Raw genomic sequence first — 16,723 nt, 5'->3', positions numbered from 1 at the left:
GATGAAGAAAATCTAACATAGTGAAATCAACACCACCATGTTGACATGAGATGAAGTTAATCTCAGTCCTACGGAACTGTGTTGTGGCCTTCCATGGCTTCCTGTTTCACTGGGGTATGAAACTGAGGTAAAATGTTCACATATATGATATAGTTGGTGGCACGGATGGTGCAGTAGGTAGCACTGCCGCCTCACAGCAAGGAGGTCCTGGGTTCGAATCCCCGTCTGCCGGGGCCTCTCTGTGCAGAGTTTGCATGTTCTCCCCGTGTCTGCGTGGGTTTCCTCCCACAGTCCAAAGACATGCAGGTTAGGCTGATTGGAGAGTCTAAATTGCCCATAGGTATGAGTGTGTGAGTGAATGGTGTGTGTGCCCTGCGATGGACTGGCGACCTGTCCAGGGTGTATTCCTGCCTTTTGCCCAATGTATGCTGGGATAGGCTCCAGCCCCCCTGCGACCCTGTTCAGTATAAGCGGGTTCAGATAATGGATGGATGGATGGATGCACCAGTAGAGGGGGTTAGTGTATGTTATACACCAGTAGAGGGGGCTAGTGTATGTTATGCACCAGTAGAGGGGGCTAGTGTATGTTATGCACCAGTAGAGGGGGCTAGTGTGTGTTATGCACCAGTAGAGGGGGCTAGTGTATGCTATGACCAGCTCGTCAGGAGCATTTGGGGGTTAGGTGTCTTGCTCAGGGACACTTCGACACAGCCCGGGCGGGGGATTGAACTGGCAACCCTCCGACTGCCAGACGACTGCTCTTACTGCCTGAGCCATGTCGCCCCCAGTAGAGGGGGCTAGTGTATGCTATGCACCAGTAGAGGGGGCTAGTGTATGGTATGCTCCAGTAGAGGGCTAGTGTATGGTATGCTCCAGTAGAGGGCTAGTGTATGCTATGCACCAGTAGAGGGGGCTAGTGTATGCTATGCACCAGTAGAGGGCGCTAGTGTATGCTATGCACCAGTAGAGGGGGCTAGTGTATGCTATGCACCAGTAGAGGTGGCTAGTGTATGCTATGCACCAGTAGAGGTGGCTAGTGTATGCTATGCACCAGCAGAGGGGGCTATTGTATGTTATGCACCAGTAGAGGGCGCTAGTGTATCTCATCCACATCCACAGCCAGGTAGACGGTACAGCGAGCAAGAAAAATCCAGTGGCCAGAGTTACAGAATTACACAACTTGGTTCCATCTTCAGGTCACCAAGTTTCCAAATCTACAATTAATTCCTACAATCAAGAATTTTATAATTTCTACTATTAGACATTGCCTCCATGCCAAAAGACTATTTGGAATTGATTCAGGACGAATGGCTTCATTGAGAGCAATGAAAAAAACAGCTATTTCCTTAATGGCCTTGTCTACTGTGGTCAGATGAGATGACACTAGAGCTCTTTGGCTGGGTATAGGTTTGGTGTTAATTTAAGGATTAATATACAGAAAAGAGCATCATACCTGGGGTAGATACGATAGTGGATCGTTAATGTCTTGGGGCTGTTTTGCTCCCACTGGTCCTGGGGCCCTTGTTAATAGCAATAGCATTATGAACTCTACCCAAGTACCAGGACATTTTACCCAAAATCCTGGGTAATCACACATGCAAATATCAAAGATCTGGAAAGATTGTGGATGGAGGAAGGGTCTAAGATCCCTCCCCATGTGTTCTCCAGTCTTATAAGACATTACAGAAAAAGACCCTGTTATCCTTGCAAGGGGAGGGTGTCTAACATCCTGAATACAGGGGGGCAATGATTGTGATGCCTAATTTCACTCAATAAATGTAGGATCTGAGAAATGTGTAATTTTGGTTGAGTCATTAGTAAAATACATTCTGCATGTCAGACAGTCAGATGTATAGCTGAGCACTGGCATTATTTTTATTATAAAGAAACACTTCTTCAACATTATCAATGGTCCCACATTCCTGAGGTGACTGTATAGTATGTTGCTCTGTGATGGATTTGGATTTGTCCAGGGTGTTTTCCTGCCTCTCGCCCAGTGCATGCTGGGATAGGCTCCAGCCCCCCCCCCCATGACCCTGACCAGAAGTGAGTGTATTATATCATGGATGGATGGATGTGGAGTATAGGTTTATGGACTATTTAAATTCCAGACTGCTTCCTGTCAACACTGTGCTATATTGTGTATGTGCTTGTCTGTTTGTATTAGTGTGTCTATATGTGTGTTCAGTGTGTTCTCATTTTGTGTGTTTACAGGTTGGCTGATTTGGGTCAGAACCCACATGTGCTCTAATCTGGGCTGAAGTGTTCCAGTCTCCTGAGATAGGGGGCGCTGTTTCTAAAATGAGTCTCTCAGAGGAGCCAGAGCGCAGAAAGAGGTATACAGCGAATCCTCAAATTGTGTCCGGGATTCTATTTGAAGCCGGGCCTCGGAAAATAGCCGGGGGCGTGGCCAATTCAGACAAATAAAGGCCGGCCCCCAAATACAAGCCGGGGTAATATTGCCTACCAGTAGGGCTATCAGTTCATGAGCACTAGAAGACATTGTTTCGATTTAACTCAATGAAATAAAAGAGCTCTTCTTAATATTTTATATTGTTGGTTGGTTTAATACTGTTGCCAATGAAAAGTCATCGTCCTACACCATGGGTCTCCAACACGTTGCTCTCTAGCTACCAGTCGCTTGCCGCCCCCTTCTAAGTAGCTTGCCAAAGGCTGAAGCAGTATACATTTAAACACAATTGTTGCCGCGAGGCATTCCAGCCTACTAATTAAATAAAAAGTAAATCAGGCAAAATTAAAAATTAACTCAATGTAGGCTACTTGGCTACGCAATAAGGTTTCCATGTATTTACAGCACAGCGCATGTTCAATGAATGAATGAAAGCGGCTGCCTTGGCTGGCAATAAACAGACGGGTGGAAATCCTGACACTCTTTCAACCACATAAAACTTAACAGTGAACCATCAAATACCCCCCAGATTTCAGTGCCCATCAGTCCCAACATTTAGCAATAGAATCAAACAGTCCAAAGGTAAATTAAATCGCAAATCAAAGCGAAAATCTTTTGATAGCCTACCGGTATGCTGCTCCAAACGAAACGCAAGTCTCACAATAAAACGCATTTTAGGGAAAAAAGATCCTTAACTTGCTGTTATCTACGCTAATTTCTTATTGTTCACGAAGGCGTGTCTGGCAAGTTGTTATTTTATGGATTCTGGACTTGCATGCGATTTATTGTGTTTGAGAATATTTGCAATAAACTAAGTCTGATATGACACTATGACTTACCAAACGGTGTTTCCTGATTAGCCTACACTAATTGATTTCTGAACGGTTACAGGAAGTGTTGAACAGTGTTGGCCCACTTTAAGTGTAGCCTTTTACTTTATTTCTAATAATAAAATTCTACAACAGAAGCCTAATAAGAAATAAAGTCCTGCCTCGAATACAAGCCTGCCCCAAATAAAGGCCTGTGCTTTGTGCAGCCTGAGTAATAAAAGACCCCGGACACAATTTGAGGATTTACGGTAAATGCACGACTCGGATATTTAATGTGCTGTGAGTTAGATCTGCAGTCAGAGGGTGAGTTTAACTGGAAGCTCTGTCTCCATGTTTTGTTCACAGGGTCCAGGTAGAAAGAGCAGGGTCACCTGTACCCAGCTGTCTGTCTATGAAGAGTGATCCCTCAATGGATCCTCCACTCAAGCTCAGACGAGAGGTCACAGGGGATCAAAGGTAATTAAACCAGTTCAAACCGACACAGTTGTTAATGGAAAACACCAACATTTTGGGAAATATACCTTTTTCCCGACTTAGCCAGACTTAGACAAGGTCTTTGATATCATTTTCATTTTTGTGCATTCACTGGCTCTGTTTCCATGTGAGCATATCCCGTTAGCTTTGCATAAGGACTTGAAGCCTATAGATGTCAGTAGCCTACCTCCTTCAAAGTGAAGAAATACACCTTACAGCAACTCTGAAGCTGTCTTATTTACATGTGGTATCTTGTGTATTTGAAATACATGTGCGGGTTAAAAATTTAAATGAGAGACGTTGTTTTTGGAGTAGTTTGATGGTTGGAACTATAACCGCTGAACGCACATGTATCCTCTTCCATTTTCTACTGCTTGAACACAGTGATCTGTGCTCCTTCTGAAGGTAGTTTTAAAAGGTAGAACTTCTCGGAAAACAACGTTTCTCATTTAAAAAAATGTTTCCTGCACGTGGATTTCAAATACACATGATAACTTGTGTAAAGAAGACAGCTTCTGAGTTGCTGGAAGGTGTATTTCTTCACTTGGAAGGAGGTAGACTACTGACACCTAAAGGCTTCAAGTCTTTATGCTAAGCTAACACATTTTGCTCACATGGAAACGGAGCCAGTGAATGCAAAAAAAAGGAAATGAAATCGAACATCTTGTCTGCTGGTTAAGTTTTAAAAGATGTGAATTTCCCAAAATATTGCTGTTTTCTGTTCAATTCTATTTAAATGTCACTGGAACATTTCAGGTATATGTGAGGTGTGTTATGTCATATTCAGATGTGCTGTGAGTTAGTGCTGCAGTCAGAGGGTGAGTTTAACTGGAAGCTCTGTCTCCATGTGCTGTGAGTTAGAGCTGCAGTCAGAGGGTGAGTTTAACTGGAAGCTCTGTCTCCATGTTTTGTTCACAGGGTCCAGGTAGAAAGAGCAGGGTCACCTGTACCCAGCTGTCTATCTATGAAGAGTGATCATTCAATGGAACCACCACACAACTTCAGAGGAGAGTTCACAGGGGATCAAAGGTAATTAAACCAGTTAAAATCGACACAGTTGTTAAAGGAATACACCAACATTTTGTGAAATATACCTTTTTCCCGATTTACCCAGACTTTGATGAGGTGTTTGATAGCATTTTCATTTTTGTGCATTCACTGGCTCTGTTTCCCTGTTAGCTTATGCTGTTAGCTTAGCATAAAGACTTGAAGCCTAAAGATGTCAGTAGCCTACAGCCTTCAAAGTGAAGAAATGCACCTTACAGCAACTCTGAAGCTGTCTTATTTACATGAGGTATCTTGTGTATTTGAAATACACGTGCGGGTTAAAAGTTAAAACGAGAGACGTTGTTTTTGGTGAAGTTGGGACAGTTGGAACTATAACCGCTGAACACACGTGTATCCTCTTCAGTCTTCCGCTGGTTGAACAGTGATCTGTGCACCTTTGGAAGGTAGTTTTAAAGGGTAGAACTTCTCCGAAAACAACATTTCTCATTTAAAAAAATGTTTCCTGCAAGTGTATTTCAAACACACATGATAAGTTGTGTAAATAAGACAGCTTCAGAGTTGCTGGAAGGTGTATTTCTTCACTTTGAAGGAGGTAGGCTACTGACACCTAAAGGCTTCAAGTCCTTATGCTAAGCTAACCCATTTTGCTCACATGAATACAGAGCCAGTGAATGCAAAAAAAATGAAAATGAAATCGAACATCTCGTCTGCTGGGTAAGCTGTAAAAAATGTGTAGTTCTCAAAATATTGCTGTTTTCCGTTCAATTCTATTTAAATGACAATGGCATCCTTCAGGTGTACAGTGCATCTGGAAAGTATTCACAGCGCTTCACTTTTCCCACATTTTGTTATGTTACAGCCTTATTCCAAAATGGAACAAATTCAGTTTTTTTCCAGAAAATTTTACACACAACACCCCATAATGACAACATGAAAGAAGTTTTTGAAATATTTGCAAATGTATTAAAAATAAAAAACTTAGAAATCACATGTACATAAGTATTCACAGCCTTTGCTTAATACTTTGTTGATGCACCTTTGGCAGCAATTACAGCCTGAAGTCTTTTTGAATATGATGATCCTCTTTGCAGCACCTCTCAAGCTCCATCAGGTTGGATGGGGAGCATCGGTGCACAGCCATTTTCAGATCTCTCCAGAGATGTTCAATCGGATTCAAGTCTGGGCTCTGGCTGGGCCACTCATGGACATTGACAGAGTTGTCCTGAGGTCACTCCTTTGATATCTTGGCTGTGTGCTTAGGGTCGTTGTCCTGCTGAAAGATGAACCGTCGCCCCAGTCTGAGGTCAAGAGCGCTTTGGAGCAGGTTTTCTTCCAGGAAGTCTCTGTACATTGCTGCATTCATCTTTCCCTCAATCCTGACTAGTCTCCCAGTTCCTACTGCTGAAAAACATCCCCACAGCATGATGCTGCCACCACCATGCTTCACTGTAGGGATGGTATTGGCCAGGTGATGAGCGGTGCCTGGTTTCCTCCAAACATGACACCTGGCATTCACGCCAGAGTTCAATCTTCGTCTCATCAGACCAGATAATTTTGTTTCTCATGGTCTGAGAGTCCTTCAGGTGCCTTTTGGCAAACTCCAGGCGGGCTGCCATGTGCCTTTTACGAAGGAGCGGCTTCCGTCTGGCCACTCTACCATACAGGCCTGATTGGTGGATTGCTGCAGAGATGGTTGTCCTTCTGGAAGGTTCTCCTCTCTCCACAGAGGAACGCTGGAGCTCTGACTGAGTGACCATCGGGTTCTTGGTCAGCTCCCTGACTAAGGCCCTTCTCCCCCGATTGCTCAGTTTAGACTGACGGCCAGCTCTAGGAAGAGTCCTGGTGGTACCGAACTTCTTCCATTTACGGATGATGGAGGCCACTGTGCTCATTGGGACCTTCAAAGCAGCAGAAATTTTTCTGTACCCTTCCCCAGATTTGTGCCTCGAGACAATCCTGTCTCGGAGGTCTACAGACAATTCCTTTGACTTCATGCTTGGTTTGTGCTCCGACATGCACTGTCAACTGTGGGACCTTATATAGACAGGTGTGTGCCTTTCCAAATCATGTCCAATCAACTGAATTTACCACAGGTGGACTCCAATTAAGCTGTAGAAACATCTCAAGGTTGATCAGTGGAAACAAGATGCACCTGAGCTCAATTTTGAGCTTCATGGCAAAGGCTGTGAATACTTATGTACATGTGATTTCTTCGTTTTTTATTTTTAATAAATTTGCAAGAATTTCAAAAAAAACCTCTTTCACGTTGTCATTATGGGGTGTTGTGTGTAGAATTTTGAGGAAAAAAATGAATTTATTCCATTTTGGATTAAGGCTGTAACATAACAAAATGTGGGAAAAGTGAAGTGCTGTGAATACTTTCCAGATGCACTGTATGTGAGAAAAAACGAAAATCCTATAAGGGTTAAATGACAATGGCACCCTTCAGGTGTATGTGAGGTGTATTATGTCATATTCAGATGTGCTGTGAGTTAGAGCTGCACTCAGAGGATGAGTTTAACTGGAAGCTCTGTCTCCATGTTTTGTTCACAGGGTCCAGGTAGAAAGAGCAGGGTCACCTGTACCCAGCTGTCTGTCTATGAAGAGTGAAAATTCAATGGGTCGTTTAATCAACTTCAGAAGAGAGTTCACAGGTGATCAAAGGTAATTAATCAGGTTCAAATCGACACAGTTGTTGAAGGAAAACACCAACATTTTGGGAAATATACCTTTTTCCCGATTTACTCAGACTTAGACGAGGTGTTTGATTTCATTTTCATTTTTGTGCATCACTGGCTCTGTTTCCATGTTAGCTTATCCTGTTAGCTTAGCATAAAGACTTGAAGCCTATAGATGTCAGTAGCCTACCTCCTTCAAAGTGAAGAAATACACCTTACAGCAACTCTGAAGCTTTCTTATTTACATGAGGTATCTTGTGTATTTGAAATACACCTGCGGGTTAAAAGTTAAAACGAGAGACGTTGTTTTTGGTGAAGTTAGACGGTTGGAACTATAACCGCTGAACACACATGTATCCTCTTCCATCTTCCGCTGGTTGAACACAGTGATCTGTGCACCTTCTGATAGTAGTTTTAAAAGGTAGAACTTTTCCGAAAACAAGGCCTGTCATTGAAAAATATTTTTTCCTGCACATGTATTTCAAACACACATGATAACTTGTGTAAATAAGACAGCTTCAGAGTTGCTGTAAGGTGTATTTTCTCACTTTCAAGAAGGTAGGCTACTGACACCTACAGGCTTCAAGTCTTTATGCTAAGCTACCACATTTTGTGAATGCAAAAAATATGAAAATAAAATCGTACATCTCGTCTGCTGGTTAAGTTGTAAAAAATGTGTATTTCCCAAAATATTGCTGTTTTCCGTTCAATTCTATTTAAATGACAATGGCACCCTTCAGGTATATGTGAGGTGTATTATGTCATATTCAGATGTGCTGTGAGTTAGAGCTGCAGTAAGCGGATGAGTTTAACTGGAAGCTCTGTCTCCATGTTTTGTTCACAGGGTCCTGCAGTCACTGGAGTCCAGCTCTTTAGAAGACAAGAGTTCAGAGAAATTATCTCCCCCAATACAGGTGTGAGATCTTCTTCCTCATAACTATTTAGCTTTATTTTCTTTTTCAATAAAAAAATGTTCTTTACAAATTATCAGCATAACAATTTTAGTGAAAAGTTGAATCTGTGAAATTTACACACATTTCATAATTTCAGGTATTTGGTATGTCCCCCAGCTTTAATGGCAACATGCACATGAGCTGTCTTGGACTCCACATATTTGTGCAAAACCTGATGATCCATGTTATTCCAGCAGTATTTGACAATGTTTCAAAGAGCATCTTGTGATGTTACTGAATGCTTGGTTTCTGTCAGTCTTCAAGTGTCCCCATAAATTGAGGTTGAGGTCAGGTGATTGTGGATTATGCCACAATCCTTGCTCTTCTTTGGTTTTCAAGTGGATCTTGCATAGCTTTGAAGTAACTTGAATTTGTTTTAAAATGTTCAAAATCTGTAAACCTTCTTTTCATTTACATGATAAGATGAAACTGTGGTCTCAGACCTTTGAACCCCACTGGATATCATGAATATTTTATGTACTTAAAATTAAAAACATGCTCCACCTTTGCCAAATATTACTCTTAATCATCCACATCTCATGCATGCATGCAATCAACCTGCTTTTCATTTGAACATTTAATGTGAATTTAAACATTTCTGGTTTATTTGGCACAAGGAGGTCAAAAATGACCTGAAATTAAAAATCATAAATGTTTGGGAAGAGAATCCTGAGTGGAAACAGCAGGTGAAGCTTTCGGCTGTGCACATGAAGCGCTAGTCCTAGTGCTAATGTGCTACTTTTTAATCCCTCAAAAAACAACAGCAACACAACACACCTTAATCTCTAATCCAGCTCTGCAGTGGTCCTGGCCCTGCGTGGCTCACAGAAAGTCCAGACTCCTTTTGCTTGTCTCAAACACGGCAGCAGAGTAAGCTTCCAAACAGCCTTTTAAACCAGAAGCATTCAGCTCACCGTGAGCATTTACTGAATACATTGCACAGAGCAACTCAATTCTGAGCAAATTCATTATTTATCACACTTCATACGTCTACAAAGCCTTCAAACAGGAACAAAAGCTGCAGTTCAGATATGAGCATTTGGCACTGCTGTGCGTTTGTCTCAAATTATCTGTCCCTTTTCTGGCCATGTGACACAAGGCTGTGGTTGTAGTGCATTGAGTGTTTATTTCACACTGATACCTCTTCATGTGTTTATTTCACACTGATACCTCTTCATGTGTTTATTTCAAGGATCTCGCTGACTCACAGGAGAGAGATGAGCAGCACAGTAAGTTCTCTCTCATTGCTACTGTGTGTCCATTAGAGTACTGACATGAGTTTAGCAAACAGATTTCACAGTGCAGTGTTCTGATTTATAGAATTCACACTCATGATAATGCTTTACCTTGATGATCTTACACCTAGAAAACACCATGAACAACATGTTCACAATGGCATTTAAATGAAATTATAGCCTCAAGTAGTGATTGCACAGAAGATTAAATGTCTCTGAAGGGGATTCAATGCAGGAACTTTGTGCTCAAAAATCAGTAACTAAAGCACTGTCCCATCAGACAGACTGTCCTGAGTTTGTGCAGTAACTAAAGCACTGTCCCATCAGACAGACTGTCCTGAGTTTGTGCAGTAACTAAAGCACTGTCCCATCAGACAGGCTGTCCTGAGTTCATATTCAGGGCAGAATAGATTTTAAAATGGCCATGTGACCTTTGAAGGCGGTATTTGAAGGTGTTCATTCTTATTTTACAAGTGCAGCCGTATGTACTTTTTGCTCATTAGTTTTATTTGTGATTGATTATCATTGAGAGGTCTGTAATACTGTGAAGGGTTTATAACACTGATGTGTGTAAAATACTGTGAAAACTGCTTTTCTTCTTAATCTGTTAATGAATTGTAAACTTATCTTATTTTGAACAGAATTATTTCTCATATTTCCTCTCTTCAGATGAATCCATTAAAAGAGCCCAGCAGGAACTGAAAACTCATCTGAAGAAGAAGTTTGAATGCATATTTGAAGGTTTAGCAGTGCAGGGCCACACAACTCTCCTCAATGAGATCTATACAGAGCTCTACATCACAGAGGGGGGGAGTGGGGGGGTCAATAATGAGCACGAGGTCAGACAGATTGAGACAGCATCCAAGAGACAAACCACGCAGGAGACTCCAATCCTCTGCAATGACATCTTTAAGCCTTTACCTGGACAAGAGAAACACATCAGAACTGTGCTTACAAAGGGCATCGCTGGCATTGGGAAAACCGTCTCTGTGCAGAAGTTCATTCTGGACTGGGCAGAAGGAAAAGCCAATCAGGACGTTGATTTCATCTTCACTCTTCCTTTCCGAGATCTGAATCTGAAGAAGGAAGGAGCATTCAGTCTGATGCAACTTCTGCAGCACTACTTTCCACAACTGAAAGAGATCAAAAGTGTTGACGGTGATGAAGTCAAAGTTGTGTTTATCTTTGATGGTCTGGATGAGTGTCGACTTCCTCTACATTTCCAAAGCAATGAGATCTGCTGTGATATAACAAAGTCATCATCAGTGGATGTGCTGCTGACCAACCTCATTAAGGGGAATCTGCTTCCCTCTGCTCTCCTCTGGATCACCTCCCGACCTGCAGCAGCCAATCAGATCCCTCCTGAGTGCATCCACCAGGTGACAGAGGTACGAGGGTTCAATGACCCACAGAAGGAGGAGTACTTCAGAAAGAGAATCAGAGATCAGAAACAGGCCAGCAGAATTATCTCACACATACAATCATCCAGGAGTCTCTACATCATGTGTCACATACCAGTCTTCTGCTGGATTTCTGCTACTGTTATGGAGACAATTTTGGGTAAAGTACAGAGTAGAGATCTGCCCAAAACTCTGACTGAAATGTACACACACTTCCTGCTCATTCAGACTAATGTGAAGAATCTGAAGTATCGTGGCTCTGATGAAACAAACCCAAAGATGTCTGCATCAGATACAGAAATCATCCTGAAACTGGGGCAGCTGGCTTTTGTACAGCTGGAAAAGGGCAATCTGATATTCTATGAAGAGGACCTGAGAGACAGTGGCATTGATGTCAGTGAAGCTTCAGTGTACTCTGGGGTGTGCACAGAGATCTTTAAAGAGGAGCGTGGGTTGGGTCAGGAGAAGGTCTACTGCTTTGTGCATCTGAGCATTCAGGAGTATCTGGCCGCCTTGTTTGTGTTCCATTCATGTGTAAATGAAAACAGAAATGTGCTCAGAACAGACGAATCAAAACCTCACAGTGGCAGAGTGCAGCTGTATGAGTTACATGAGACTGCAGTGAATCAGGCCTTAGAGAGTGAGAACGGACACCTGGACCTTTTCCTCCGATTCCTTCTCGGCCTCTCTCTGGACTCCATTCAGCCCCTCTTAGGAGGACTACTGACACAGACAGGAAGAAGATCTGATGGAGGACAATGGATAACAAAACTCTTTCAGAGACTACAGATAGATAGCAGACCAGGGAGCATCAAGAAAACAGTCCAGTACATTAAGGAGAAGATCAAATGTGAATCTTCCGCAGAGAGGACCATCAATCTGTTCCACTGTCTGAATGAACTGAATGACAACTCTGCAGTGAAGGAAATCCAGAATTCCCTGAGATCAGGAAAACTTTCTGATAAAGAGCTGGAACTCCACCAGTGTTCAGCTCTGGTCTTTGTGTTACTGATGTCAGAGGAGATCCTGGATGAGTTTGACTTGAAGACCTACAACACATCAGAAGCAGGTCATCACAGACTGGTACCAGCAGTCAGGAGGAACTGCAGGAAGGCCATGTGAGTATTATGTCATTATTCATGTAGATGATTGACAGCATATTTTCATACTTTATCATTCTAGTCAGAATAAAGTGCAATAACATTGTCAGGCAGCTGAAAATGTGATTATAATTTCCAATTTGCCCTCATTTGCCCTCATGTTCTGAACCCAGAACATAAGCAACATCAAATGCAAAAACTCCTCACTTATATATTTTGTTTAATTTAATTTACGATTATTATTTCCAAAGATCATCTGTCAAATAAGTGATGACTTTGTTGAAAGTGAAAGGCTTTAGGGGGAAGAAAGGGGGGATGCCAGGTTCATCCTGTAATTTCAGCAAGTTTTTATTTAGTGTTTTTTAAAAACTATTCTCCACACCTCTAGGGCAGCAGTAATGTTCAGTGCACGGTAACCCACCATCTCCCACACATAGGTGCTGATGATTCGAATAAGGACGAGTAGTGGAGAGGAGTGAAAGAGAGGTAGATGAATATTGTTGGGATATCTTGTGTATGTGTGTGTGAACTTGCGAATTAAGGCAGAATAGATCTTGGAAAGATTTTGGCAGGGATTCTTGGTGATGCTAATATTTGTAGCTGAAAGAGCATGTTATTTGAATGTTCATATCACAAATGGACAGTAAATTCACTTTAGCAAAAAGTGATGGCGCATAATGGTTAGAGTAATTAGTCTTATAATTTATTTCTGCAAAATGGAGATTCTGTGAAGAGAGGTGGGGTATGTGGCGGCCCATGTAATATTACAGTGTAGAAGATAAGGGGAAATGAGGCTGTAGTTCAGAGTTCAGACAGGACTGGTGAACCCAAGGATGGATTTTACGGATGATGGGCGATTTTGTTACTTCTACAGAATAAGTGTATGTGATCATTCCAGTTTAATGTTTCATCAATTAAGATGCCAAGAAATTTGGCTGACCGGACATGTGATATTTCATAACCATCGATAAGTACTTTAGAAATTGATTCACAACATTTCTTTATTTTTCCTGAAAATGTTTCACTTTTTTGCACAAAGTAATAAAATGAAAATGCAGAAACGACACAGCTGGAAACAAACACTGTAGAGGGCAAGTCTGACTCCCTGCCAGAATTTGATTCTGCTAGTTCTCCTTTCATGATTTCCCACCAGTTTCCGATCAATTTATAAATTGTTTCTTAGGATAGATGGACAATTCTGTGCCATGGTCCCTATAGGTAAGTTCACATTTAAAATGGTGGGAACACTGTTGTCACAGTTAGGATCTTTATGAACAATCTTAGAAGAAATACAGTTTTGTTTGCTGGTATGTCTCTGTTCTGGAAGCCTGCCAGTGAAAACAGAAGCAGCCATGCTTCTATACAGCAGCTCATTGCTTTTTAATGGAAATGATTTCAAAGGCCAGTGGATTTCACATTGTGAGGAGCACATGCCCAACGGCTCATAGCTTTCACTGAGGACGGCAGGTGACAGTTACTGCAGTCGTTGCCGCGGTGGAGTGTAGCTTCAGAAAGGGACCGCATGTTGAGTGTTCCCCAAAAATGTAAGTAGTCGGCCAAAGAGAAAGAGTAGCCGGCCAGGGGGGGTTCAGATGATGTCCGCTGGCCTCTTTTTTCTGATGCAATTTGGAGGCTTCTGGTGCCGACATCACATACAATTTAAGCTTGTAGTGCCATTAACCAGAAATTTGTTCAGAAAGAAAGAAGAAAATATGGTAATGATAACTCTTAACTTGGATAAACAAAGTATTTTACAAAGCGTTGCATAAGATACATGTTTCACTTTAATGATATTGAACAATAACTCTAATATGACTATCTACAAAGTAAACTATTAGGTTTATATATTCAGTCATCCATGTCAGACTGACTCTTCCCAGTCCTGTGAATGCACCAATGCTCTGCTAAGCCCGTAAATGCAAATATTTAAACTGTACTGGCAATAGTCCACCGATTTGATGTCACAATAACCTGTGATGTCACAATAGCCTATGATGTCACAATGGCCTGTGATGTCACAATAGCCTGTGCCCTCTAGCACAGCTCCCATACACTCAGTGACCACTTTATTAGGTAAAGCTAGTTAGCTTGTAAATGGAAATATTTAAACACCATAGTATTAGCAGTATACTGTGTATACATTTTCCTGTCCTGTGTCTGTCTGCACTGTTTTATCTCAGTCTCCCTTTCTTCCTCAAGAAAATGTACATCTCTAGTTTAATTTTATATCCACCATAGCCTGCCAAACATGCATCCCGCCTACAAATATTCAATATTCTTTGTCACTTCTCCTGATAAAGACAAGTGAAAGACGCTCCTCGGTCATTGTCGAGCGAAGGTATGTTGTCAATAGCTTTGGCCTGTTGAAAGAACGCTCTGCTTGCGCACTGCTCACAGGAATTGTGAGATAAATGCGATACAATGTTGCAAGGTTTGGGAATGCTCTATTCATGTCATTACCAACAAGGAAGGCTAAAACCTGACCAGTCGCCAACTCATTATTTTGTTTCTCAAATAAACTTTTCTCGTATATGTCCCGAAAAGAACAGTATTCATCATGCACATCTGACGCACATACATCGTCACCATAATAAGCAGCTAGCTCGTTCCTATTGTGTAGGGCAAAGTGGAGCTTTAGAATGCAGAGCTGTGTGTGCATGTGAGCTCGCCAATACATTTCTCACAGAACCGTCATTTGTCAACTTTATTTACTTCACAGTAGTGGTGATCAAACTTCCAAGAACTAAGTGCTAGTGTGTTCTAAGCCTTTACTGGTGTCCGTATGAGGTTCGTATGATGTCGCTAGCCTAAACAAATAGCACAAACCCATACAATGTGCTTTTTAACGGAACTTGGTCATTCGAACGATATACTGTAAATGAAAGCATTCGATTACGGTCAACGGCACCAACAATTTCTGTTGCAACGTCCATAAATGGCAAAAGTCCCACCGTAGGATCGATTTAAATCTTTAAAAGTTTGACATTTTCTGAATCGTTGTTAATTTCTCTTGCCCGTTATCGGTGAGTTCGAGAGTTCAGTTGCTATGTTAGAAGGATACAACACGGCTATTTACTACCTAAACTTGGGCCTACAATTTTAATGCTTGTTTTTGTATATTGATAATAATGGATAAAAGCCTAATTCGGCCCTTGTATGTATTTGTATGTGCAAATGTTTTTGCAGAATCCTACATGAAGGGATTTTGAAGGGTGTTTTCCCCATTTGGTGTAATCTTGATTGGTAATGGGACCCCATACTTCACAACCATAAAGCGATTGGTTGAATTACACGTTCAGATATTTAAATACAAATTTTAAATTGTGTAGGCTCCTCTTTAAAAAAAAAAAAAGCCTTGCGTGCCTCCTCCTTCAATGCATTTAGTGCCAGGTCAAACCTGACGCACTGATATTCAGACCCAGGTAGGTGTAATTAGTGGCATGTTTAATGGTGCTTTTATGGTGCCTAAAGTAAAGTGGAATTTACTTCCCTGAGATCTAGCTTTCTTTTGGAATATCATGACTCTGGTCTTATGCATGTTCACTGTCAGGGCCCAGGTCTGGCAGTGCTGCTCTAAGAGATCCATATATATACAAATTATGATATCATATTCTATTATTATATCTTTAAAACTGGTGGGGGTTAGGGGTCACTGCTGTCCCTCGGCTGTGGCAGGTAGCTACATACTGTGCTGCCAGATGTGCACAGCTCCTTTCCTCTCCAAGGAGGATTTGTAATAATTGTGTCTCTGGTATTGCTGGGAAGTTTGGGTATATATTTTTAAATTTGGGAAAGAGAAGTTCTGGAATTTCTATGTATTTGTCACAATGGTTAGAAAGTGCAGCTCTGCCTCCATGTCCTGTTTGTCACAGTGGGAGCACAGCCTCTCTTCTCTGGGCAGCCAGGTCTGTGTGTGTGTGTGTGTGTGTGTGTGTGTGTGTGTTTGTGTCTGTGTCTGTGTGTGTGTGTGTGTGTATGGGGTGTGTGTGTGTGTGTGTCTCCATGTCCTGTTTGTCACAGTGGGAGCACAGCCTCTCTTCTCTGGGCAGCCAGGTCTGCCGGTGGCGCCCGGTCTCTATTGCTGGGCTGTGCTCGCTGAGTCTGTACTTTGTCAGGGTTTTCCTGAGTTTATAATTCTTCACTGTGGTCAGATAATCTGCCACAGTGTATTGTCTTTCTAGGGCCAGATAGCATTCTAATTTGTTTTGATTTTGTGTTTGAATATTCCAGTCAGTAATGTAATTTTGTTTTTGGTGCTTTATAATTTGGTTGATTCTAATTGGTTGGTTTGGTAGGGAGCTGTCCTGAGGCTGGATGGTGTTAGTGGGGGTTAGTGACTGAGCCTCAGGGCTGGATGGTGTTAGTGGGGGTTAGTGACTGAGCCTCAGGGCTGGATGGTGTTAGTGGGGGTTAGTGACTGAGTCTCAGGGCTGGATGGTGTTAGTGGGGGTTAGTGACTGAGCCTCAGGGCTGGATGGTGTTAGTGGGGGTTAGTGACTGAGCCTCAGGGCTGGATGGTGTTAGTGGGGGTTAGTGACTGAGCCTCAGGGCTGGATGGTGTTAGTGGGGGTTAGTGAACTGAGCCTCAGGGCTGGATGGTGTTAGTGGGGGTTAGTGACTGAGTCTCAGGGCTGG

General features: G+C 42.1%; 2 protein-coding genes across 18 annotated transcripts in view; both read left to right on the top strand.

Moving 5' to 3' along the window:
* The window catches only part of LOC133118954 (NACHT, LRR and PYD domains-containing protein 12-like), a 687,468-nt gene that overhangs the window by 253,846 nt on the left and 416,899 nt on the right, over window positions 1-16,723 (top strand). For 7 of the 17 annotated variants that reach the window (XM_061229272.1, XM_061229273.1, XM_061229288.1 and 4 more), the window contains 3 exons: window positions 3,586-3,696; window positions 4,633-4,743; window positions 7,276-7,386. The exons of 2 other annotated variants lie outside the window; for them this stretch is intronic. In XM_061229272.1, coding sequence (XP_061085256.1) covers window positions 3,586-3,696; window positions 4,633-4,743; window positions 7,276-7,386 — 333 coding nt within the window. Of the gene's footprint in view, window positions 1-2,214; window positions 2,337-3,585; window positions 3,697-4,632; window positions 4,744-7,275; window positions 7,387-16,723 lie in introns of all 17 variants that reach the window. 8 more of the 17 variants (XM_061229278.1, XM_061229277.1, XM_061229275.1 and 5 more) reach the window with 4 other exon arrangements.
* The window catches only part of LOC133119267 (NACHT, LRR and PYD domains-containing protein 12-like), a 116,576-nt gene continuing 107,979 nt past the window's right edge, over window positions 8,127-16,723 (top strand). The window contains exons 1-4 of the mRNA XM_061229795.1: window positions 8,127-8,140; window positions 8,245-8,314; window positions 9,546-9,582; window positions 10,258-12,106. Coding sequence (XP_061085779.1) covers window positions 8,127-8,140; window positions 8,245-8,314; window positions 9,546-9,582; window positions 10,258-12,106 — 1,970 coding nt within the window. The remainder of the gene's footprint in view (window positions 8,141-8,244; window positions 8,315-9,545; window positions 9,583-10,257; window positions 12,107-16,723) is intronic.

The sequence above is a fragment of the Conger conger genome, chromosome 19 (assembly GCF_963514075.1).
Source record: "Conger conger chromosome 19, fConCon1.1, whole genome shotgun sequence".
Taxonomy (NCBI): domain Eukaryota; kingdom Metazoa; phylum Chordata; class Actinopteri; order Anguilliformes; family Congridae; genus Conger; species Conger conger.
This window is presented reverse-complemented; position numbering and strand designations above follow the sequence as displayed.